Genomic DNA, 26,192 nt, shown 5'->3' on the forward strand with positions numbered 1-26,192 from the left:
ACTGGGCACGTATTCAGTAGTGAATGGGGTGTGGGTTAGCTTCCCTCCCTGGCAGGGCAGCAGGCTGGGACCTAGGGCCTGCGCAGCTCATCGTTGGGGGCCTGAGTCAGGCCTGAGTGTGCACTGAGGGTGAGGCCACTGACTCTGCTCTGCAGACAGAGGAGGCCCCAGGCTGTTCTCCCTGTTCAGGCGCCCACGCGCGGAGGGCTGTGGAGTGGGCTTTGCAGCATCCCCTGTGGTCTGGGTAGATTCCCGGGGGACAGGCTGTACTCGGTGGTGAGCAGGACTCTGAGATAGGTCCCCTGCCCGGGTGCAGTGGGTGAAGCAGCTTGAAAGCCAGTAAAGCTCTTTGTTCGTCATCTTACCTCAAGCTGACCCGCACCCCAGTTCCCTGGCTGAACAGGGCCACTGGCTTTGCTCAAGTGCCGCCGGGCACACCTCTTCCAGGACTGTCCCAGCGCTTCTGGTCGATGGGTCTGGAAGGCTCTCTCTACGTGGGTGGGCTGGGACGCAACACCTGGCGTGGGCTTGGGCAGAGCAGGCTCAGGGCCAACAGAACTCCTCCCTGAGGGTCCGATTCAGGCAGGTATGCACCCCATCAAGCTCCCTCGTCAGACTGCGCCCTGACTTGGTTCTGCAGGTGAGCAGAGCTGCAGGTTGGGGTCCCCACCTGGGTGATGCAGGTGTGAACTCCATCCTGAGATCCCTGTGCGGGTGTCACGAGCCCCTCCCCCCTCTCCATCACAGCCAGCCCCCAGCGTTGTGCCCTCCAGATTCCACTGCAGTCCCCATGGGGCTACGTCAGAGTAGGGGCTCCCACATAGTGACCCAGGATGCTGGGGGTGAGGGCCGGCTGTCCCCGGGGTCCTCATTTCCCACTGGAGGAGCCTGAGGCTTGGGGAGGCCTGGGGGAGGGGCAGTGTGGTCAGAGTCACCTGCAGCCCCTCCTCTCCCCTCCCACTGTGTCCGTCTGGGCATCCATCTGGGTCTCTGGGGTGCAGGGGCGGCCTCAGCCTCACCCCTGGGTCTGGGTTCTCTCAGTGTGTCTTGGTCTTGAATAGTCGTTCGTGGTTCTTGTGAGGAATGACCTTCTTCTACGTTGGGGACGACATGGTGATGTCACCCCTCACACACAAGTTTTTCAGGAACGCAGCTGTTGTAGAAAACGAGACATTTATATTTGCTTTGGAGCCAACGCTGCTGTAATGTTTTTGGTAACGCTTATAATTGTGATGTTGTAAAATGCTTATGTGAAAATAGGGATGTTGAATGATCTTACCAGAGAATGTTCAGCATTTGTCAAATTGCTTTCTGTGTTTAGCAAAATAAAATATCTCATGTCGTGTAGAAATGGCAGCAAATCTTCTAGTGCTGTGATGGCTAACAGACTGCGAGCTCCTTGGTGGGACTCACACAGAGATGTCACACTGTTTCCAAACAAAGCAAGGAAATCCATTGATAACATTTCTCTTAGCCTTGTTTGATGGTTAAAGTGCTTTTTAAAATTCTTTTACTTTAATAAGTGTATTTCTTAGCAAGAACAGGTCAGTGTGTTGTGATTGATAAACAGTAGTTTGTTTTTTTTGTTTTTTTTTTTGTGGTATGCGGGCCTCCCTCTGCTGTGGCCTCTCCTTTTGGGCCTCATGGATGTGAAATGTCCATTTCTCTCCTTGCATTTGGGAAGTTTTCAGCCATTATTGCTTCAGATACACTTTCCATCCCTTTTTCTTTCTCTTCTCCTTCTGGAATTTCCATAATGCGAATATTGTTTCTTTTCACCGTGTCCCATAATTCTGCCCAGCTTTCTTCTCTATTATCCTCCTTTCTTCCTGTTGCTCCTCTGACTGAGGAATTTCCAGTGTCCTATCCTCCAGGTTGCCGATCCTTTCTTCTGTGCGGTCCAGTCTACTCTTGAGACTCTCTATTGAATTTTTCAGTTCGGTGAGTGTATTTTTGAACTCTAGGGCTATTTTGTTATTGTGGTTGTTTTGATGGCGGCTGTTTCCTTGTTGAATTTCTTGTTTTGTTCATGCATTGTTTTTCTAGTTTCATTTAGTTGTCTGTGTTTTCTTGTAGTTAATTAAGCTTCCTCTGGAGGACTATTCTGAAATCTTTGTCTGACAGTTCATAATTCACTGTTTCTTTGGGGTCAGCCATTGGAGCTTTATTGGTTTCCTTTGCTGGTGTCATAGTTACCTGGCTTTTCATGATCCTTGGTTCCTCACGTTGGAATCTGTGCGTCTGAGTAGTGGGGCTCGTCTTCCAGGCTGTGCAGTTTGCTTTGGCAGAGATGGTTCCTCACCAGTCAGCTCGGCTTGGGTTTCTGGGCGTGTCTGCTGGTAAAGCCCTTGGGCAGGTGGGCCTGCTGTTAGGGTTTTTTGGGGGTGAGGCATCTGTTTGAGCTCAGAGGACAGGGAGGGGGGCTGTGCCCCGGCCAAGAACAGGTGGACAGGACGGCTGGCTGGAGGGTGGGCTCTGCAGTTGCCTGGACTCTTTGGTCAGGCTCATTGGATGGCCAGGACTGGGCACGTATTCAGTAGTGAATGGGGTGTGGGTTAGCTTCCCTCCCTGGCAGGGCAGCAGGCTGGGACCTAGGGCCTGCGCAGCTCATCGTTGGGGGCCTGAGTCAGGCCTGAGTGTGCACTGAGGGTGAGGCCACTGACTCTGCTCTGCAGACAGAGGAGGCCCCAGGCTGTTCTCCCTGTTCAGGCGCCCACGCGCGGAGGGCTGTGGAGTGGGCTTTGCAGCATCCCCTGTGGTCTGGGTAGATTCCCGGGGGACAGGCTGTACTCGGTGGTGAGCAGGACTCTGAGATAGGTCCCCTGCCCGGGTGCAGTGGGTGAAGCAGCTTGAAAGCCAGTAAAGCTCTTTGTTCGTCATCTTACCTCAAGCTGACCCGCAAGGGCTTCCCTGGTGGCGCAGTGGTTGCGCGTCCGCCTGCCGATGCAGGGGAACCGGGTTCGCGCCCCGGTCTGGGAGGATCCCACATGCCGCAGAGCGGCTGGGCCCGTGAGCCATGGCCGCTGAGCCTGCGGGTCCGGAGCCTTTGCTCCGCAACGGGAGAGGCCACAGCAGAGGGAGGCCCGCATACCACAAAAAAAAAAACAAAAAAAACAAACTACTGTTTATCAATCACAACACACTGACCTGTTCTTGCTAAGAAATACACTTATTAAAGTAAAAGAATTTTAAAAAGCACTTTAACCATCAAACAAGGCTAAGAGAAATGTTATCAATGGATTTCCTTGCTTTGTTTGGAAACAGTGTGACATCTCTGTGTGAGTCCCACCAAGGAGCTCGCAGTCTGTTAGCCATCACAGCACTAGAAGATTTGCTGCCATTTCTACACGACATGAGATATTTTATTTTGCTTTGGAGCCAACGCTGCTGTAATGTTTTTGGTAACGCTTATAATTGTGATGTTGTAAAATGCTTATGTGAAAATAGGGATGTTGAATGATCTTACCAGAGAATGTTCAGCATTTGTCAAATTGCTTTCTGTGTTTAGCAAAATAAAATATCTCATGTCGTGTAGAAATGGCAGCAAATCTTCTAGTGCTGTGATGGCTAACAGACTGCGAGCTCCTTGGTGGGACTCACACAGAGATGTCACACTGTTTCCAAACAAAGCAAGGAAATCCATTGATAACATTTCTCTTAGCCTTGTTTGATGGTTAAAGTGCTTTTTAAAATTCTTTTACTTTAATAAGTGTATTTCTTAGCAAGAACAGGTCAGTGTGTTGTGATTGATAAACAGTAGTTTGTTTTTTTTGTTTTTTTTTTTGTGGTATGCGGGCCTCCCTCTGCTGTGGCCTCTCCCGTTGCGGAGCAAAGGCTCCGGACCCGCAGGCTCAGCGGCCATGGCTCACGGGCCCAGCCGCTCTGCGGCATGTGGGATCCTCCCAGACCGGGGCGCGAACCCGGTTCCCCTGCATCGGCAGGCGGACGCGCAACCACTGCGCCACCAGGGAAGCCCTAAACAGTAGTTATTAATGTGCATGCTCTGTGGGTCTGTTTTAAACTGTAATTTGATATGATTTTTCCTTATAACCTGAGCTTAAATTACTTTTTTTGGTCAATTGTATATATGAATATTAAAGGGAAAAATAATACACATTATTTATTTCTTTTTCATTTACTAGACCAGGGACTGGGTCATATTCTTCTTCCAGTGGGCAGCATGCTTCTTGGCATGTGAAGAGGAGCTCAGAACATGTTTTTTAAGTGATTAAAAGTCCATATTACTTCTTCCTGCACAGCTGGTGGGGTTTCGTGTTCGTTATTCCATCAGGTTGCTTTGCCGTCTTGAGAGGTTCCGAATGTTTGACTTCGAGGTGTGCCTAGCTACCTGTCACCACCAGCACGCTTGTAGTTCTGACCTTTCACCATCTGGACCTTCCTCGGGAACACTTCACCACAAGATAAATGTTAAAATTAACGTGCGCAGAGCACTTTTGACCAGAATTCTCCAGGAGCGTGTGTGTATGAGCGTGTGTGTGCAAGTGTGCGTGTGTGTGGTTGGTTATAATAATGCTTGTCGAGAATTTTAAAACTGCAGAAAGTAACAAGGAAAGAATACGTTAATCCCACCACCCACGTATAATCACCGTTAATATTTTGCTGTTTCTTTCCAGTTTCTTTTCTGTGCGTGTGTGTTTGTATATGTAGACACACGTATATGCCTATTGCCTTGCATGAAGAAGGGGCTTTATAAGTATGTGAAAAACAAATGTTTTAATATATGTAATAATTTGTATTTTAAAAATTAAGATCATAAAATATGTACTGTTTTGTGTCCTTACTTTGATAATAAATTCTCAAGATATCCCAAGATATTTTATAAAAAGTTTAGTTTTTGACAACTTCATAATCATATATGTATATATGTGTATATGTATATATAAATATTATTTATTTAGCTTTTCTCCCATGTTAATATTACTTTGCATTTTTGCTGTAATAATGGTGTGATGTCCATTTTCACCATCAGCTTTTATCAGGACCACTTCCTTAGCGTATTAACCCTAGAGAAGGAGTTACTGGAACATAGAATATAAACTTAAAACAATTATTAATCTTTTTTGCCAGATTTTTATTATTTAAAAATGATATTTTTATTGAATTACAAAGGATAGTTATTCATCTAGAAAAGCAGAAAACTAAAGTAAAAAGAAAAATGGGAAGAAATTATTTATAATCCCGGAACCTAAAGATGGCTTCATTTACGATTTTGATTTACATGATTTTAGTGTTTTTTGTTTCCATTATATATTTTACCAAAAGGGATCATTTTGTTTCCTAAACTTTTTTTCCCCACTTAGTGTATCATTAACATGGCCTTTTTCTGCCATTCAGCAGTCTTCTGCAATGTAATTTTATGAGCTGTTATTAAAACGACACGTCTGTCCAGTGCATTTAATCAGCCCTCTCTTCAGTTTGTTTCCAGTATTTCACTATTATGAAGGGTTCTAGGATAAACTCTTGGGCACATCACTGTAATTGCATTAAGACAAATTCCTAGGAGAATGGCTGGTTCAAAGTATACAAATAATTTTTAAGGCTTTTGACAGTTTGCACATTGCCTTTCGACAGGTTGTACCAATTGACATTCCCACCAAGAGGAGGTAGGAAAGTGAAAGGAGATTATTAAAAAAATTTCAGGTCCTTCACCTTAAAAGTAACCAAATCACCTTCTAGAGAACCTGTGCTTGTTCTCTCTTCTTTGAGGGGGGGCTGGGGGCACCCGTCCTGCATGTCGTCAGTGGTCGGTGATGGGGTGTGTTCATAAGTCTGTTCTAACCCAGGAAAAGCTGGGGATGTGAGGTGACGTGATTGTACCAGATGCTCCCAGAAAGCCAGCGATAAGACTCCTTCCTGTTAGTTGCTTGGTCTTCTGATCATCGGTTTAAGTAATTAGCCTGCTTCTTGGATTTATCTTCAACTGCATAATTTTTCAGTCATGAATTGTCTCAAGAACAGCCCTTGTGCTTTCTCTTCCAGGCCCTGCGGTGGCCACGCGTGAGGCCTGGTCTTGGGAGCAGTACTTGAAGGAACAGGAGGCCGTGGCAGCGCCCGTTGAGCTGTTTTCCAAGGTGAACAAATCCCTGAAGCTCTTACAGTTTTGCAGGGAATCAACACTTAAGAGAATCCATTGAAATGAAATCGTTTGCCTAGAGAGCATAACGACTTATTTGATTTGTAGGCTTTTGCTGGAAATTGACATAACAAAGCTAATCCAAGCCTTAGTGATTCCATGTGTGCTCTGGGGCCGGCCCGCCTGGGTTGAAACTTAGCGCTGCCACCTCGGGCAGGCCATCCAGTCTCTCTGTGCCTCGGGGTCCTCGTTCGTAAAGCAGGGGAATCACCACACCTGCCTCCTCGGGTTGCTCTACGTATGAAGGACATGGGATATAACAGGCACGTGGTTGACACCAAGCGTGAGTCCTTCTTCTTCTTTGCTGATGTTACCTGCATCTGTCCACCCAAGGATCAGTGCCAGACAGCTGTTTTGATGTGTTGCATGAAGTGGTGGGTCAGGCAGCATGTTGGAGGGGACAGTGAACCCCCTAAAGCAGGTTGTCTCTGACCGCAGGGACGCCCGGAGCAGCCCCGGTAGACTTGCTCCACCCAGTGGCTCCTGGCAGCAGGGGCTTGCAGCTCCGGGGCTCATCTTGGTACCCAAGGTACCAAACCTTCCGATGCCCTTTCTGTTCTTCTCGGGCTGTGTTTTCATTATTTCAGGGGCGATCCGTATTTAAAAAATTGCATCAGATTTGCATCATTATATTGCATTTTAACCAGCAGAGAGAAGCTAAAACTTTTTATTTGCTTCACTTTTCATGACATCTGTTGAGTTACTTGTAGTACGTTTTACTGTGTGAGAAAGCTAGCAGTTTTAATCTAGGGCATGGCAGTAGAACCGGGGAGAAGAGGTGTAGCCGGCATGGAATGAAAGCAGAGCCAAGTGTTGGCACCTCACAATTTAAGACATACTGAATATCGACTTGTGGGTTCTCCACCCAGTCCTCATACCAGATGCTTCCAGCGAGCTTTGGAAAACATGGACGTGCATGTTCCTGAGACCTGCTGAACTAGAACCTCAGGGTGCCGCCGGGGAGGCCATGGGTTGGAAGCCTCCTCGGGCCTCCTGTGCGCGGGTAGAGGTCCCCTGGGGGAGAAGACTTAAGGTCTGTGCAGGTTCTGCTGAGGACTCGGGTCCTGCTGCCCCCACTGCCATCACGTGACAAGACTTAGGGGGTTCGTTCCACTAAGCGTGTAAGTTCCTGAGGTGACAGGATGCACAGTGCCTGTTCTCAGTGTGCTCTTGTCACCAGCTGTGTTGAGTGGCTTCCGGAAACCTCTCCTCACTTCTGAGTGTGGATGCTCTTTACAGAGGGTTGGCTTTGACCGGGGTGACCCAGTGTAACTTGTAGTCGCCCTTTCCAGCTCGCCCTGTGCCGTCTCATGCCCTTCCTGCAGCGGTTACTCCAGGTCAGAGGGTAGAGGGCTCAGGCCAGGAGCCAGCGAAGGCCTGTGCATTTCTGTGACCTCCAAGGGCAGATGTAGCCTAGCTGGGGTCCAGGATGCGAGGACACAGGCCAGGCTTGTGACCCGATGGCTGTGCTTGGTGAGATGACCGTCCAGGATCTCAAGGCAGCCAGAAGCCATGAAGGCAGGGATTGACCAAGAAGGACACAGTGTCCTAGGAATCAGACGTGCGTGTGTCCTTGGACCAGGACCCCAGGACAGGGATCCTCTCTTACCTCCACCAGGATCCTCTGGGACTTAGTCCGATGTTTGGATGTCAGGGGTGAAGTGTGTGTGGTTCCCAGGGCAGGGCGAGTTCTGGCTGATGGCAGCAAAGTGCTAGGTCCCCGTCCAGCTCCCACCTTCTCCCCTCATCTCAGCCAGTGTGTGTTCACTTTATTTCTCAGACTTTCTTCTTTCAGATCCTTTAAGGTCCATCACCTCACGCAGGAACTCCTGCAGAATGGAGTTTCTCCCCAGATTGCCCTTGGGTCCTAGTGCTGACTGAGGCACCTCCAGGGCAAGTGTGGGATTTCTGTCCTGAAGTAGATCCTGATGCTGCGTTGGGGACCGTGTAGTGACGGGCTGTGGGCCATATAGCCTCCCCCTTGACCTTCTGAGACCCAGCACAGTTGGGGAGGGGAGCAGGGGGCAGGGCACACCATCTGCATGGTTCCTTGGCTAAAACTATGACTTCCTCAAGCTTCTGAACTCTAACCTCTGTCAGCTCTGAAGGTGACAGTAAGGCATTAGCACAGGAGGCAGCAGCTGCATCTCATGTGGTGGCTGCCTTTCCCTTCACTCGGAGTTTCACAGTCAAGCCACTCACGTGTGGCTTGACAGTGAAACTCAGGCTCCGTGTGTTCGAAGCACCACGTAAGACCTGGACAGAAACACTAGTGTGCTTGTGACACAGACTCTTAAAGTTTTGCCATCTGGTTGGGATATAAGATATGCCCAGTAAACGTGATAACAGCATGAGGGAGAATTGTTGATTGTCCTTGGAATATGCAAGTAATGAGCTTACCAGGTGTTTTGTACTGAGATGGGGCTTCGTCCCACCTGCGTGTGAAGGGGAAGTCACCACCTATTACATCTGGTTTGTCCTGAGGATGGAAGATGTTGCCCTAACTGAGCATTTATGTATATATATATATATATATATATATATATATATATATATATACTCTGTATATGCTATATATACACAATACATATATTATGTGTGTGTGTGTGTATAGATAGATAGATAGATAGATAGATAGATAGATACGTAAGATGAAGTAAGCATGGTTTATGATCGAAAATAGGTTTCAATAGAATAAAAAAGGCATATGGTACATGCCAGCTTTCCAAGCAAGAGAATCAGACTGAACTCAGTTTTGTGTTGGTATTGTGCTCTTGACTATTAATGTTCATTTTCATTGTGTAAATATTATAACCGTGGTGTTCAGATCAGCCAGCTGAGATGGAACTCTTCAGCTTTTAATAGTGAAATGTTGAAAATAAAACTTAGAATAGTTTGCATATCCTGAATGGAAAACTACTCAAAAGAGTATTGATTTACTTTTAATATATAGTTTCCATTCTAATAGTCAAGTTTTAGAAAACATACCAATGACACACACACACACAAACACACACTGTCAATTCTGTCATGCAGATCAGATACCGATTCTACCAAGAAAATGTGTGGGTATTTTTAAAGAAGAGTACACTTATTTCATTTGCACCTGGTTTTTTTTTTGCATCTTGTAGGTCTATTTTAAATATCTTTTTGTACAAGACAGAGTTTTTCATTTTTTATAATTTATTTTACCATCTGGAGTCATGAGTATACAAGGATGTAAACACCTTCTGTTGACGTAGAAAATTTAAAAACATTTTCTCTTCATTACTGGTGGAATGTGCCAATCTCGATTTGATTTAAACTTCAAAAGATTGTTTTGAGGTTGGTTTTAGAAACTTTTCTCTGTCCTCTCTCCCTGACAGTCATCTCCTCATCAGACGTGTCTCCCTAAAGCCTTCTTCCTTCCTGTCGATCGTCACAGGTCCACACCTGTCGGCCTGGAGTCGAGGCCCCGGGGTCTGGCCCATCCACACGGGGCTTCTCCGGGCCTGTGGGGCTGGTCCCCACGCTGGCTCCTCTTGACTCTTCCATCTTTATCCGAGTTTGCAGGCCTTTGTGTCTCTCTTGTTCTTTGAACCTCATGGGTCCGTGTCCCCCCTCAGACCCCGCTCTTTCATGAAGCTGCCCCGGCCCGCCCGCCCTGCCCTGTCCGCTCAGGCCTGCCAGGAACCTCCATCTGCACATCTGAAGGGCGGGGGACGGGACAGGCGTAGCATGAAGATGGGACCCAGGTCTCCACCTGGGGTCAGATCACTGTCGGGCTCCAACTGAGGGAGTACAGCCACCCTGGCTCTGAACTGCCCTCTGGGGAAAGGGGGCCCCACCAAGCCCCACATTCCTGCTGTCCTCGGCCATCCTCCCGGGACACTCTGCTTCTTATCCCCAGGCAGGTGTTCCTGTCTCCAGTCGGCATGGGGTTGCCAGGTAGATTAGGCCCCTGAAAAGCAGGGATACTTGCACATTTTAAAAATAATTTGGTATTTCAGAACAAAATGAAAGTAATCATGAGAAAGTTAAAAGTCTCTCTCATGTCTTCATATATCTTTTATAGCTTAGTAGTATAGTTCTAATTTGAATTCCATGTGGCTAGGTGTTGTATTAATTTCCTTTTGCTGCTGTAACAAATTACCACAAACAGTGGCTTGAAACAACACAAATTTATTATCTTAAAATTCAGAACGTCCCAAGTCTAAACTGGGGCCAGCAGGGCTGCATTCGTTCTGCGGGCTGTGGGGAGGATCCATTTCCTTGCCTTTTCTAGCTTCTGGGGGGCCACCTGCATCCCTTGGCTTGTGGGCCCGCGTCACTCCAGCCTGTTTCCATCCTCGCGTCTCCTTCCCTGGTCCTTCTACCTCCCTCTTATAAGGACCCTTGTGATGGCATTGGGCCACCTGGACATTGCAGGACCTTCTCCCCATCTTCAGATTCTTCACTTAATCACGTCCACAAAACCCCTTCTGCTGTGCGAGATGCCAGCATCACAGGTTCCAGGACTATAGGACCTGCACGTCTTCGGGGGCCACTATTCTGCCGACCACAGGCGCCATCTCCTTTCCATTGCTGGGGCTTCTCTGTCCCTGCCCCTGGCCCCAGTGACTTCTTATGGGTCTGCTCCCCCGCCTTATCCTCCCATGATTCCACTATCCCCACCTGGGCTGAAACAAGCGTCGCAGCGTCCTCAGTGGCTCCAGCCTAAATGCACACCTGCTCCCCCGTGGCCTCTGCCCCACCTGGGCTGAAACAAGCGTCGCAGCGTCCTCAGTGGCTCCAGCCTAAATGCACACCTGCTTCCCAAGAGCCTTGTGCGCTGTGGCCGGGCCTGGCCGTCCTCCAGGGCCTCGGTCGGTTGCCCCCTGTCTCCTAGGAGGGCGGCTCTCTGAGGCATCTTCCCTCACTCCTGGCAGGAGGCGGTCACCCCTGGGATGGATATGATGAGACCCCCTTCGCTTCCTGTCACCAGCCTTCACTCCCTGCACCGCCTTTCCTCCTTCCCCTGTTGCCCTGGACAAAGTTCCCTCCTGCGTCTGGCATCCCTTGACCTGTGCGCGGGCCCCTCCCAGTCCTGCTTCCCGGGAGATCACGGATCCGCTCCATCAGTCCTCACCCTCACACGGGTCCTCACCCTCCAGGTTACAAACACGCCTGTCGATTCCAGCTTGAAGACGAACACTGCCCCGGGCTCTGCATTTTCCTCTCCGTTTTATCTCCCGAGTCCGGTGTAACTTCTTAAAATTTCAGGCCGCGTTTTCTCTTTCCTTGGTTTTTCTAACCTTTTCCTCCTCTAGCCTCTGCATCCTGACCTTTCCTGCCATCGCTGCCTGATGCTCCCCCTCAGAAGTGACCCCAGGATTTCAATCCGACACGTGCTCAGCTTCATCTTACACCTCCGCACCCCAGCACCCTGTCCATGCTCAGCCCCTGATGGCGCTCAGTCCGGCCCCCTCCTTGCAGGCCCTTCCTTCTCCTCTGATGTAGTCTGAGGCCGTTCTCTGTGGCTCCCCGGGCATCTCATCATCTCCTGAACCCCGTTCCTCCAGACGCACCGGGTTCCTGGTCTTGGGGCTCTTCCCCTCCGTCTCCCTGCCTGCACCCCCTGCCCCTGCGATGGCACACAGCTCTCCTGCATGCAGCGCAGCTTGCATCCCCGGCCCCTTGTCCTGGGAGAGGTTGGCGGGGGTCCTTCCTCTCTGTGCCCCGTGTGTGTTCGATGGTCTAGTCATCTCAAGTTCACCTCCTAATACTTCAGTACCTTCTCTGTGCACCTACCACTCCTGCCTTAATTTAGGAATAAGCCCTGCTTTTTTTCCCCCCACAGATTGTAGCTAAAGTTTCTTAAACGCTCTCAATCCAGGCTGGCCCCGCTGTGACCCTTTCCTGCAGGTGGTTGCCGGAATCATCTCTGTAAAGTGCGGTTCTGTTTATCGTTTTTGTACTGGGTGTGTTTGACCACGTTAGTTGTCATTCTCTGGGGTGGCAGGTAGGTGTATTTTGCCCCTTAGTGGAATTGTAATCTCCTGGAAGACTGACTGCGTTTCCTTCTTAATTCCCCTCTGCTTGTTGGTTCTCTGGGAGAGGAACACTTTTGAGCGCCTTTTATTTACTCGGGGCTTTTCATAGGCTGCCTCGTCAAGTCCTTCCAGCCTCTTCCCCCCTCACTGTATAGAGAAGGGGCCTGTAGTGCATTCTTCTGACTCTTAGTTGATTTAGCGGGAAATGGCAGTCAGCATCGCCCCCTCTCTGGGACCGCTGAAGAATCACATGTGATGTACATGACATGTTTAGCATGATACCGTGTCTGACATGTAGCTCACTTTACTAAATGCCAGCAACTCTTCAAACCACTCTTTTCTTGGGTCTCAGTCCTGTGCTCCCCGGAACCGTCCCTTGTCTGGAATGCCAGCCGGGCCTGCTCTCCGGGCATGCTCCCGGCAGGACTTGCCTGGATGGACATGGAGACGCCCTTGGCTGCCCTCCGTTGCACCTGGCCTGCCAGCCGAGGTGTGTCATCTCCATGTCCTGACCCGCACACCTTGGGGTGTGTGCCCAGGCTACAGCCCACCCACCATTGGAGCTTCATCTGAAATCCTGACGTTGGCAGGTACTGGCCTTCCAGCCTCTCCCCGTTACCCTCACACTTGAAGACGTACTGACTTCCTTCATGAGGAAGAGCAGAGGTATTTTCCCCAGGTGACCTCCTTCGTCTCCTCAGCGAGGCAGAGTTCCTGTCCAGACTTCCAGACTCAGGGTGCCTGCCCGTCCTCCTGTGGCTCCCTCGGTGCCACCTGCACCCCTGATGCTCCGCGCTCCGGGCTCTACTCTGCCCCCCACCCCTCCTGCTGTCCGTGACCATCTGTTAGATGATTTCGGAAAGAAATGCTTTGTGTCCTGATAAGGAAACTCCAGCCAGCTGTAGGATGATGGGCGGAGGGTAGCTGGTGAGAAAAGCCTCCTTCCTGATTTATCTCCTGATGGTCCCGAACACAAGGCACCTTGTGCGGACACATTCCCGCTGTCTGTCCTTCCTTACTTGAAGTCCTCGCGGGAGCAGTGAGTTTAACTCACCCTCTCCCTAAATTTAACTTTTTCACCCAGACCTGAAGTATATTTAAACATCCAATTTTTCTAAATATGCCAGTACGTTAAATAGAATCTGAAAAATGTGTGTGTGTGTGTGTGTTTTGTTTTCAATAAAGCCTGGATTTGTGTGTAGTTCCGCAGTGCAGAAAGACGCTGCCGTGAACATTCACATTTGGTGTAACCCCGTGTGGAACTATTTGAGAAACCTAGACCCTTTCCGACCAAAACAGTTCAGTCCGATGTCAGGTTTTCTGTGCTTTGAACATGTTTCCAAAGTACTTGATAATCACTGAGCACCCCTTCAGAGTTTTAGTGTAGATCCGTCTCAGCTAACACTTTACGTATTAGTCACGAGCCACTTGAAGACCATGCATGGCTTTATAAGCTGTAATGAAATTCCTCATTATATCGTGAACTTGGGTATGCTGAGGATCACATGGCAGCCTCAGTTCATATGCTTTTTTTAATTTGCCTCAAGTGTTTGCTTGTCTGTCTACCTATTTGTTTTTGTCTTCTGTATGTATTGTGTTGTCCCCCAGTTTTAAGATAACTTCGTTGGTGTTTAACAATTCTCCCCCAGAAAAAACCAAACATGTTTTGAAAACAGTTATACTCAGATGTTTGGTTGGGGTTTAAAACACAAGGCACGTATGGAGGGCAGGGAAAGAAGTGTGTTTGCAGAGCAGAATGTGGCCTTACACCATGCAGTCACTTAAGCCGATTGCTTGCTGGGACTCTGAAGAGCAGAGCGAATTCCCATCCATGTTCATTTCTCATATTCTCCAAAGCTCTCAGTTAGGGAGCAAAACTGAAGCTGCATCCTGATCTCGGGTGTCAGAGCCTTTTCCTTCTCTTGGAATCCACTCCTCTGAAACGGTGGCACTCAAAGGTCCCGGGCTGTGAAGCAGTTCAGCAGATCTGAAGCGGGGGAGCCAGACAGATCAGGCACTTTTTGTTCTTGGGAGGGGCCTGAAGCCCCCGTCAGCGCGGCTTATCTGCATTTCCAACTGGGAGCCCAATGTCACGTTCAGGGGAAGGGAAATTAAAAGAAGAAAGTAGTGGCGTTTAGAGTCAAGGGTGGACCGTTTCACGGCTCTTTTCCTGCAGTTAAAGGAAATTTATATTAGAAGTATCCTCATCTCTTTTCCCTGGGAGAGTTTAGTTATTCAGGAAAAAAATATATCGGTTTATTGTTTTAGACCCTAGGCTCAGAGGATTTGTGGAATCCACTCAGTGACGGCCAGTGAATTATCAGATAACTTCAGGAGTTATTTTTAAAAGTTCTCTCTGTGCAGTTCTTTATTTTATACTGTGTGGGTTCTTTTTCTTTGTTCACAAAGATCTTTGTTAGACTGAAGCTGCTTAAATTCAGCAATATTTCACCCACTCTGATCTGTGCTTTCTTTCTGTTTCTTGGACTATAATTCAGTCAGTGGTTAGGTTAGGGTCGTTGGAGACACACACACACACACACACGCGCGCACACACACCCACACACCCACACACGTGCGCGCGCACACACACGCACCAAACTTCTTATTATCAATAGGTCAGTGGGTTCCAGGGAAATGAGAATTTCTGCATCTGAGATTACAGTAGAATAGATTCACAAAGAAACAGTAGGAATTCCATTTACTAACTTATTAAAGTACACTTTTGTTGTGCCATGCATTCTGTGTTCGGTTTGTAGGATCCTCCTGGTATAATCTTGATAGCAGTTTGGGATTCAAAATTAACCTACGAAAAACATTCAAAATAACGAGGACGGAGTCTCTAAAATGAGAGTTTAAAAATACGCAATCAGCCATCCTTCACTGCCATCTTAACTGAAGCTTTGCAGCCAGTTATGTTTAATTAGGTAGGGGATGATTTTTCTCCATTAGCCTAACAAATAGGTGGCAAAAATAGGCATCACTTTGAAGAAGCAGAATCTGAAGCAGGTCTTGCTGCCTCATCTGTATTTCCATGATGAGCTTCTGTGTTCTGCTTATTGAAGTTTCCTAAATTGGTTATTTAGTCCGTGGCTTGATTAATGGCAGGTTCCTATAAAGGACAGCCCTGCAGCTCTTGGTCTTTTTTGGAGGGGTGGGGGGGTGGTCTTAGACCCCTTTGAACATCTAATGTAAGCTATTGATAATCTCCTTAGAGAAGTGCTTATATCGATTTGTGCACAAAATTTTATATAAAATTCAGAAGGTTTCCAAAACCCTTGAATACATCATGGACCCCACTTCTCCACCATTAAGAACAGCTACATTAAACAAGAGTACAAAACAACAGTGTGTGTGTATACGTATGTGAGTGTGTGCTGTGTGTGTATTTTTCAAGTTCTCCATTTTCTCTGTGATTAAAACAAGAGGGAGTCAGAAGGGGTTCTAATATTCTTGGTAATTTCCACTCTTAGCTCAGGTGAAAATCATAGTTTCTTGAGGAAAAAGCAAGGAAGGCATTTCATAACCTTTCATCGTGTGCAGTATTTCTTGGTGAAGACACTTCTAGGATGAAAGATTCCTTGCAAGATGCCAGGGAGAACATAGAAGCTATAGTAATGCACCAGAAAGTTGGAATTGAAAAGCAGGTACAGAAGTAGAGTTTTCATGAGCTGTTCATGAAGTCCTTGGAGGTCTCAGTAGATACTGATAACTTTATAAAAGTAAACATGATCACATTTTGGAAAATACGGAGATTTCTTTCCAGCCTGAAACCTGGGTGTCAGTTGAAATTCCCCACCTTCCTCATCCTGTGCATCCAGCCAGTCAGCAGGTGGTGCCCATTTTACCTCCCAGATACGTACGGAGTCTGGCCCCTGTCCCCACTCCCAGCTCTTGCTCTGTGTTTGGTTGAGGGCCTCATCACCATTGTTCAGGCTGTCGCAACATTCCCAAATACAATATCACTTTGCAAGTAAGCACAGACCACGGTTTGTATTCCAATTCCAGGTTTTTACTGACTAGTGGGCCAATGGGGCAACCTGTGAACCTCTCTGAGCCTCTCTTTCCTTGTAGGTGACGTGGGGATTGTAACAGTCCCAATGCAGGGGTGCTAAGTCTTAAATGAGCTGAGTTAGATGCTGTACATGGTACATGGCAAATTCTCAATTATTAGTAGATATTAAAAGCCTCCTTTCCCATCTTTTCTACCTCTAATTTTACTACACTTCTAATTAATTCTCCACATTGCCACTAACAAGATCTTAATAAAATGCAATAATGTTTTTTTTTTCTTCCCAATGACTAAAAGCTTTTGCTACTACTTCATTGACTAAGGATAAACTAAAAGGTCCTTAACAAACCATACAAAGCTTCTCGTGACCTGGGTCCTGCCTATTTGCCTAGTGTCTTCATCACTTGGTCGTGTGTGTGTATTGATCTTTTTTAAAAAATTACAATGCCATTAAAAATTCTAACAAGACAGAAGAGTATCAAAATAAAAGGCTTTCTCTCTGTCAGTTCCCCGCTCTAGGTGAACCACTCAAAATAATGTGATGTGTGTCCCTCCAGATCTGAGTAATGTAGTTATGTAGATATGTGAATAATGTCCATATAAATGGTTGCGTGTTCCTCGCCTGTTACTTGCTTTATATTTATCAGTACCTCATGGCCATCATGCTGCCTTAGCAGATCTTGGTCTGTGGCTTGCTTTTATTTAATAACTGCACTGAATTCTGTTGTATTGTGTCTAATTTCTCTCCATCTAAAATTATTTTTATCTGTGCTATTGTGGTGGGAATATAATTCCATTTTCCTCCCCCAAATGGATAGTCACGGGTCCTGATGCCATGTGTCCTTACTCTCCTGATTGATCCTATAGTACATTCCCGCACATGGGGTCTGGCATTCAACATGGCACTGTTTTCAAACTTTTGGCATCTGGGGATCATCTATTGGTCATGTAGCACATACTCAGACCTCCAGTTTTTAATATCTAAAAACGCTCATCCCAAGTTTTCACTATAAAATAAAAGCTTAAAAATTATGATGTCTTTAGTGTTGCCTGTAACCTTTCAGAATGACCTCCCATAGTGACTAACAGCCCGTTAAAAACAGACACACGCTGTGATCTCAGGTACATTACATAACCACTTGTGGCCCAATTTCATCATCTGGAAAATGTACGCTTACTTCATAGGGTTTTTCTTGATGATTTAATGAGTTAATGTTTGTAAAGTGCTTAGAACAGGGTGTGGCCCATTTCTGTGCTGCACAGGGGCTTGTAGCATAGAAGGCCCCTGTATATGGCTCGATGAAGGGTAGCTCAGCTCTGTAACCATCCTTGTCATTCTTTCCTCTTCATTTCTGTTTTGTGAGAAAGTTGCATCGAAACATTCCTAGGTTTTTGGCTGTGACAGCAAGTGTTAGTGGTTCTTCAGATACATGCGGATTGTCCTGGATATTCAGATCGAACATGAACCCAGACTCATTTTGTTTTATCAAATGCTATGTTGATACATACGATGCTCAAAACCTGGCAGGTTGAGCATCTGCTCAACCTCTGCTTCAGAGAGAGCTGCAAATGCATTTTCTAACTTCCTCTTTGATTGTGTTTGTCTCTGGAAAATGTTTTTCCTCACGTTCCCTTCTGCAGTATTTGAATTTTTTTTTTTTACTCTACCAATAACATAATTGATTTTTCCCCCATTGAGGAAAAAAAATTGTCAAGTGTTGACAAAAAGCTAAATTCTCTGTGGTCAAGCTGTTTCTATCACAGTTTGCCTACATAAGACTTCCTGATGGCTCACCTTTCACGTTTAAAATTGTGACATTTCAGCCCTGAAGGTACACACTGAGATGATTTAAGATTTTGAAGATGTTGCTGAGATAAACCATTTAACGAGGACGCTGAACTCATGGCAGTGGTCTTTGGTGTTATAAGAAATTTAGTTTTTATCGTCTGCATGTAAAATTCCTAGGAACCTCTTTCCCTCTGACAGCCATCATGTGGGGACTGAGAAACCACTGCCCTGTGGCCCTGGCCCGGCCCTTTGCAAGCTCTCTGAAAACCTGTGCCTTAGCTGGGATTCCATCCCATGCCCAGTTTCTCCCATTTCTTTCAATGTTGAATTATGATCAGGGGAGTATTGCTGGCTGCCAGCTCCTGCCTGTGAATAATGTAGGATGCTTGTCGACATTCAGATGGCGTCGTCCACTTAGTGTGTAGGCGCTCTTCTGTGGGGCACGTATTTCACTGATGCTCTGCTGGTGCTGGTGGCCACCGACCTTCTGCAGTCTGTGTAGTGGCTCAGAAATTGTCATCACAGGATCATCTCTCTGCTCCTGCAGTGGGGTTCTCAGTGATGAACAGGCATATCTACCAACTGCCCAAGAGTTGTTCCCACTGTGCACTTGTGACTTTGTCTACCCATGGAGCAAAGACCTGTTGGCACACACCCGTGAACACGATTGTATTTCATAAAGGACTTTTGCCAGTAGCCCGTCTGCTTTTCTCTAGGCATGGTGTTTTGTTTTTCTTTGTTTTTTTTCTAGTGCTCTGACTCATTTTATTTTTAAATAATAGTATATCATTTGTATCTACTTTTGATATGAGGTATGGGACTTTGAATAATCCTTCTTCTCCAACATTAGTGACAAAATTCATCAATTTTATACTAGAAAGCATTATTTTGCAACTGTTTGGAGAACAGAAAATGACAAAACAAAACAACTTCACTTCTGTACCCAGGAGCACATGGCGCTTCCCTGGAAATGTCCTTGAAGCCTTCTGTGGCCTCAAGCCAGGTTTTGTTTTGCGTTTTGTTGCCACTCTGTCCCCTTAGTGGAACAAACAGTTGGCAGGCTTTCAGAAGACTTACGTCCTTACTTATGCTCTGCCACTAAACTGGTGTGACCTTGAGAAAGTCTCTTAACCTCTCTGGGCTTGAGTTTATTTCGCTGTAAAAGTGGTTTTCAGGTCCACAAACCTTATGATTTTTTATGACTGAATTTATTGGGCTTATTGTTTGCTCTAAGTGTGTGCTTCCAGTTCCCTTTTCTTCATCATAAAATATAATTTTATAAGCACAGCTCTCAATTATGTTCATAAAATACAAGATTTTTAGAAAGGAAAAACATCTTGATCCGCCATGAATAAACCATCACACAGAAAAGAGATGGAAGACAGGCAATGATATTTCTCAGTAAATGTTGCCTTTGGGATTGTTAAAATGACTGTCTTGGTTTTTGTTTGAAACCCTCCAAAGACTGCTGTGGCTGCTTGAGCCATACAGGTTCCTTGCAGCATTACATAAAAGCTCCCAAATGTTCAACTGAGAAGCCATTTTGAAATGCTGACAAGACTGACGTTACTCATCCCAACCTCTTGGCTGGATTCATTGCCAGTGTCTTGCATTTATCATTCATATGTGATATAATACTAGTTACTCCCCATCCCCAATTTTACATCTTTCAGTTTTGTTAAAACATGAAAAGTGTTCTCTCATTTTCTGCAGCTTCTTAAATTTCCTTTCAGCCTTATTATTATACTCTCCCCCGGTCTCTCCTTCCCCTTTGCTTTTCTTACCCATGTTGTGTGCATGTGTATGTATCTATGTGTATGTATGTGGTGCTTTGGAAGTTAACTGAGACATTTCAAAGCAGTGAACAGGAGGTAGTCACACAAAACTTGTTAAATACAGTCTGCTGGAAAACAGAGCAGAAGTGAGAAGAAGGCTGGGAGAGTTAAACACACACATGACATTTACTTTTGTAGAAATAAAGTATTCCTGAGAAATCATTCATTCTTGCCATTTCATTTTTGGTTTTCGTCAAATTTTGGGGTTTTGAGCTGTGAATGTAAGAAAGTTTCTAAAGACATTTTACAAGCCAATTCGTAAAGATTTTAAAACAATTTCATGTCCTTATTAAAAACAAAAAGCATGTACCCAAGTGTGGAAGAAGGTTCAATAAACTTTGTTACGTGCACACAGTGGAGGATAGTGCAGCTTTAAAGAGAATGTGGGCAGTAGCTGTGACCTGACATGGGGTGGTTTCCAGGGGACACTAGGAAGTGAACAAAGCCAATGCAAAACAGCCTGTATAATATGCTGTCTTATGTGTAAGAAGGGAGGGAAAAATAAGAAGAAATATAAACATAATTGCTTATTTTTGCAAGAAGAAACCCGGGAAGGATAAACCAGAAAAGAGTGAGGTTGGTTACCTTTAAGAGGTAGAATGGGGTGGGTAGGACATGAGAAGGAGAGATACTTCTCTGAGTACCTTTTTGTAGAGCTTTAACTTTTGGAAGTATGTTAATATTATGCATATTAAAATTGAAATAAATCATTAAGAAGTGAAAGAAAACAGAAGCAAATGAACTCAGCCATATTTCAGATGAATCCCGTAATTGGACTGAAGAGAGAAAAAAGAATGAATCCAAGTAGTTTATGAACACAGTGTTTGTATACCCCATTCTTGGATGGCAGAGCAGGAAGGGAAAATTGCAAACAAATCCTGAACTCTTTTTGTAGGTTTGTTTATTATAGTAGTGGGGGTAAAAGAGTTCTGAAACTGCGGTACATACACTATAGGATTTAGTACCTGAGTAAGTGTGTTGAGCTTGTTAGAGGAGAAATACAAATATAGATCAAAAAAGACAGAATGAGCCCTCTGAGGATGGATTGAATTAGATGGATCTGTTTGAACTTAGGATTTATCATATATATGTATACACATATATGTGTATACATATGTATAAATGTTTATGTATGTATATGTGTTTTGTATGTAACCATAGTGAAGGAATTGCAGAATATTGTAATTGTGTGATCAAAATTAACATCACCAATGGACCAGATGTGATGTCCTTAGAAGAACACATCATCACCCATATGGCAGGCTGGCAAAACAATGCGTAACCTGAATCTAATCACAGGGAAACATCAGACAAATCCAAAATGAGGAACTTTCTATTTTAAAAAATACAGGAGGGAAAACACTGTGTTGTTTAAAAATGTGAGTATTATAAAAGATAAAGAAAGGCAATGGAAAATGTTCCAGATTAAGGGAGACTAAACAGACATGTCAGTTAAATTTAATATCTGCCCTTAAACTGAATCCTATTCTGGAGGGAAAATATTATGAAGTGCATTGTTGGATAAATTGGAAAAATTGTAATATGAGTGGAAGATTAGTTAAAAGTATTGAATAATGTCAAATTTACAGACGTTGATAAATGAGCTGTTGTTAAGTAAGAGAACATTCCTATTTTTAGGGAAAATAGACTGCTCTTAGGGAAAAAATTTAGTATTTAGGGGTAAAGAGCCCTCAAATGATTAAAAAATCATATGTACACGTATATGTATACATCTGTATCTGTATACACACAGACACTTGAGAGAGGGGGCAAACAGAAATGATAAAGCAAATGAGGTAGAATGTTAACAATAAATAAATCTAGGCAAAGGCTATACATGTTCTATGTACTGTTTTGTTCTTGGAACTTTCCTTTAAATTTGACATTATTTCCAAATGAAAAGATTTTTCTCAAAAGAATAAATTACCCCTAAAATAGGCATTCGTATATTAAGCAGTCGTTAGTAGTGATTAAAAAGCAGCTCTAGATCTAATACTACTAGATTTTAATCATCATATTCCATTAGTATATTTATAAGTTTATTCTCAATTAAGAATAAATAAACGAGTAATGCTGAATCTTCTCAAAACTGTCTGCTCAAAGCTATTAATCATTCAGCAAGGCTATGGGAAACAAGACCGATATTGAAGAAAATAATAAATGGGAATGAATGAGAAAGTCTTTTATGAAATAAATTCCTTTTACAATAGCAATAAGCATAAAAGGGACACAGGAATAAATACTACAAAGTCTTATGTGAAAATTTTAAAAACATCTTGGACAATGAAAATGATTAGATTAAATAGAAAGGGAACAAGTTCCTGAATTAGAAAACTCAGCATGATAAAGATAGCTCTCCAGATAAAAAGACTCATTATAAGCAATTAAGACAATGTGATGTAGGCAAATATGCCAATAAATAGGATTAAAAGGCCAGAAATATACCCACAGACATGTAGAAACATGATCTAATAGAGGAAACTTTGCAGATCAATGAAAATATGGACTACTCAAAAAAATTTTTTTTAATAATTTGTTTTCCATATGAAAAAATATAGCCCTACCTCACTCCATAGAAAAAACTCAATGCCAATTGTATTGTAGATTTAAATATGAAGAACAAAAGTTTTAAAATAACACTAGGAGGAGAAATAGCTTCTAGATGGCGGAAGAGTAAGACGTGGAGATCACCTTCCTCCCCACAAATACATCAGAAATACATCTGCATGTGGAACAACTCCTACAGAACACCTACTGAACGCTGGCAGAAGACCTCAGACCTCCCAAAAGGCAAGAAACCCCCCACGTACCTGGGTAGGGCAAAAGAAAAAAGAATAAACAGAGACAAAAGAATAGGGACGGGATCTGCAACGGTGGGAGGGAGCTGTGAAGGAGGAAAGGTTTCCACACACTAGGAAGGCCCTTCGCAGGCGGAGACTGCCGGGGGCGGAGTGGGGAGCTTTGGAGCTGCGGAGGAGAGCACAGCAACAGGGGTGCGGAGGGCAAAGCGGGGGGGTTCCGGAGAGCACAGCAACAGGGGTGCGGAGGGCAAAGCGGAGAGATTCCAGCACAGAGGATTGGTGCCGACCAGCACTCACCAGCCCGAGAGGCTTGTCTGCTCACCTGCCGGGCTGAGTGGGGGCTGGGAGCTGAGGCTCTGGCTTCGCTGGATCCCAGGGAGAGAACTGGAGTTGGCTGTGTGAACACAACCTGAAGAGGGCTAGTGTGCCACAGCTAGCCGGGAGGGAGTCCGGGAAAAGTCTGAAGCTGCCGAAGAGAAAAGAGACTTTCTCTTGCCTCTTTGTTTCCTGGTGTGCGAGGAGAGGGGATTAAGAGCGCCGCTTAAAGGAGCTCCAGAGACGGGCGCAACCCGCGGCTAACAGCATGGACCCCAGAGACAGGCATGAGATGCTAAGGCTGCTGCTGCAGCCACCAAGAAGCCTGTGTGCAAGCACAGGTCACTATCCACACCTCCCCTCCCGGAAGCCCGCCACTGCCAGGGTCCCGTGATCCAGGGACAACTTCCCCGGGAGAACGCACGGCATGCCTCAGGCTGGTGCAACGTCACGTTGGCCTCTGCTGCTGCAGGCTCACCCCGCATTCAGTACCCCTCCCTCCCCTCGGCCTGAGTGAGCCAGAGCCCCCGAATCAGCTGCTCCTTTAACCCCATCCTGTCTGAACGAAGAACAGACGTCCTCAGGCAACCTACACGCAGAGGCGGGTCCAAATCCAAAGCTGAACCCCGGGAGCTGTGCGAACAAAGAAGAGAAAGGGAGATTTCTCCCAGCAGCCTTAGTGGCAGCGGATTAAATCTCCACCATCAACTTGATGTACACTGCATCTGTGGAATACCTGAATAGACAAATAATCATCCCAAATTGAGGAGGTGGACTTTGGGAGCAATGATATATATATTCTTTTGCCTTTTTCTCTTTTTGTGAGTGTGTATGTGTATGCTTCTGTGTGTGATTTTGTCTGTATAGCTTTGCTTTTACCATTTGTCCTAGGGTTCTGTCTGTACGTTTTTTTTAAAAATTTTTTTCTTAATAATTTTTTTTTATTTTAATTACTTTATTTTATTTTACTTTATTTTATCTTCCGTCCGTTTTTTGGTGTTTTTTTTTTTTTTTACTTAAAAAATTTTTTTTCTTAATAATTATTTATTTTAATTATTTTATTTTATCTTACTTTATTTTATCCTCTTTCTTGCTTTCTACATTTTCTCCCTTTTATTCTGAGCCGTGTGGATGAAAGGCTGTTGGTGCTGCAGCCAGGAGTCAGTGCTGTGCCTCTGAGGTGGGAGAGCCAACTTCAGGACACTGGTCCACAAGAGACCTCCCAGCTCCACGTAATATCAAATGGCGAAAATCTCCTAGAGATCTCCATCTCAACTCCAAGACCCAGGTCCACTCAACAACCAGCAAGCTAGTGTGTAGGACATCCTTGGCCAAACAACTAGCAAGACAGGAACACAACCTCATCCATTAGCACAGAGGCTGCCTAAAATCATAATAAGGCCACAGACACCCCAAAACACACCACCAGATGTGGACCTGCCCACGAGAAAGACAAGATCCAGCCTCATCCACCAAAACACAGGCACTAGTCCCCTCCACTAGGAAGCCTACACAACCCACTAAACCAACCGAAGCCACTGGGGACAGACACCAAAAACAACGGGAACTATGAACCTGCAGCCTGCTAAAAGGAGACCCCAAACACAGTAAGTTAAGCAAAATGAGAAGACAGAGAAACACACAGCAGATGAAGAAGCAAGGCAAAAACCCACTACACCTAACAAATGAAGAGGAAATAGGCAGTCTACCTGAACAAGTCCAGGAAGCACAGAGAGTCCCATACAGGATAAATCCAAGGAGAAACATGCCAAGACACATATTAATCAAACTATCAAAAATTAAATACAAAGAACAAATATTAAAAGCAGAAAGGGAAAAACAACAAATAACACATAAGGAAATCCCCATAAGATTAACAGCTGATCTTTCAGCAGAAAATCTGCAAGGAAGGGAGTAGCAGGACATATTTAAAGTGATGAAGGAGAAAAACCTACAACTAAGATTACTGTACTCAGCAAGGATCTCATTCAGATTTGATGGATAAATTAAAAGCTTTACAGACAAGCAAAAGCTAAGAGAATTCAGCACCACCAAACCAGCTTTACAGCAAATGCTAAAGGAACTTCTCTAGGCAGGAAACACAAAAGAAGGGAAACACCTACAATAATAAACCCAAAACAATTAAGAAAATGGTAATAGGACCATACATATTGATAATTACCTTAAATGTAAATGGATTAAATGCTCCAACCAAAAGACACAGACTGTCTGAATGGATACAAAAACAAGACCTGTATATATGCTGTCTACAAGAGACCCACTTCAGACCTAAGGACACATACAGACTGAAAGTGAGGGGATGGAAAAAGATATTCCATGCAAATGGAAATCAGAAGAAAGCTGGAGTAGCAATTCTCATATCAGACAAAATAGACTTTAAAGTAAAAACTATTACAAGAGACAAAGAAGGACACTACATAATGATCAAGGGATCGATCCATGAAGAAGATATAACAATTGTAAATATTTATGCACCCAACATAGGAACACCTCAATACATAAGGCAAATACCAACAGCCATAAAAGGGGAAATCGACAGTAACACAATCATAGTAGGGGACTTTAACACCCCACTTTCACCAATGGACAGATCATCCAAAATGAAAATAAATAAGGAAACACAAGCTTTAAATAATACATTAAACACGATGGACTTAATTGATATTTATAGGACATTCCATCCAAAAACAACAGAATACACATTCTTCTCAAGTGCTCACAGAACATTCTCCAGGATACATCATATCTTGAGTCACAAATCCATTCTCCAGGATAGATCATATCTTGAGTCACAGATCAAGCCTTGGTAAATTTAAGAAAATTGAAATCATATCAAGTATCTTTTCTGACCACAATGCTATGAGACTAGATATCAATTACAGGAAAAAAATCTGTAATAAATACAAACATGTGGAGGCTAAGGAACACACTACTTAATAACCAAGAGATCACTGAAGAAATCAAAGAGGAAATCAAAAAATACCCAGAAACAAATGACAATGAAAACACAATGACCCAAAACCTATGGGATGCAGCAAAAGCCGTTCTAAGAGGGAAGTTAATAGCAATACAATCCTACCTTAAGAAACAAGAAACATCTCAAATAAACAACCTAACCTTACACCTAAAGCAGTTAGAGAGAGAAGAACAAAAAAACCCCCATAGTTAGCAGAAGGAAAGAAATCATAAAGATCAGATCAGAAATAAATGAAAAAGAAATGAAGGAAAGAATAGCAAAGATCAATAAAACTAAA

General features: G+C 44.8%; 1 protein-coding gene across 1 annotated transcript in view; it reads left to right on the forward strand.

The window, feature by feature from the left end:
• L3MBTL4 (L3MBTL histone methyl-lysine binding protein 4) overlaps nucleotides 1–26,192 on the forward strand; it is a 319,099-nt gene that overhangs the window by 39,680 nt on the left and 253,227 nt on the right. Inside the window, exon 4 of the mRNA XM_055080549.1 lies at nucleotides 5,980–6,092. Coding sequence (XP_054936524.1) covers nucleotides 5,980–6,092 — 113 coding nt within the window. The remainder of the gene's footprint in view (nucleotides 1–5,979; nucleotides 6,093–26,192) is intronic.

This window comes from Physeter macrocephalus, chromosome 19, assembly GCF_002837175.3.
Source record: "Physeter macrocephalus isolate SW-GA chromosome 19, ASM283717v5, whole genome shotgun sequence".
Lineage (NCBI taxonomy): Eukaryota > Metazoa > Chordata > Mammalia > Artiodactyla > Physeteridae > Physeter > Physeter macrocephalus.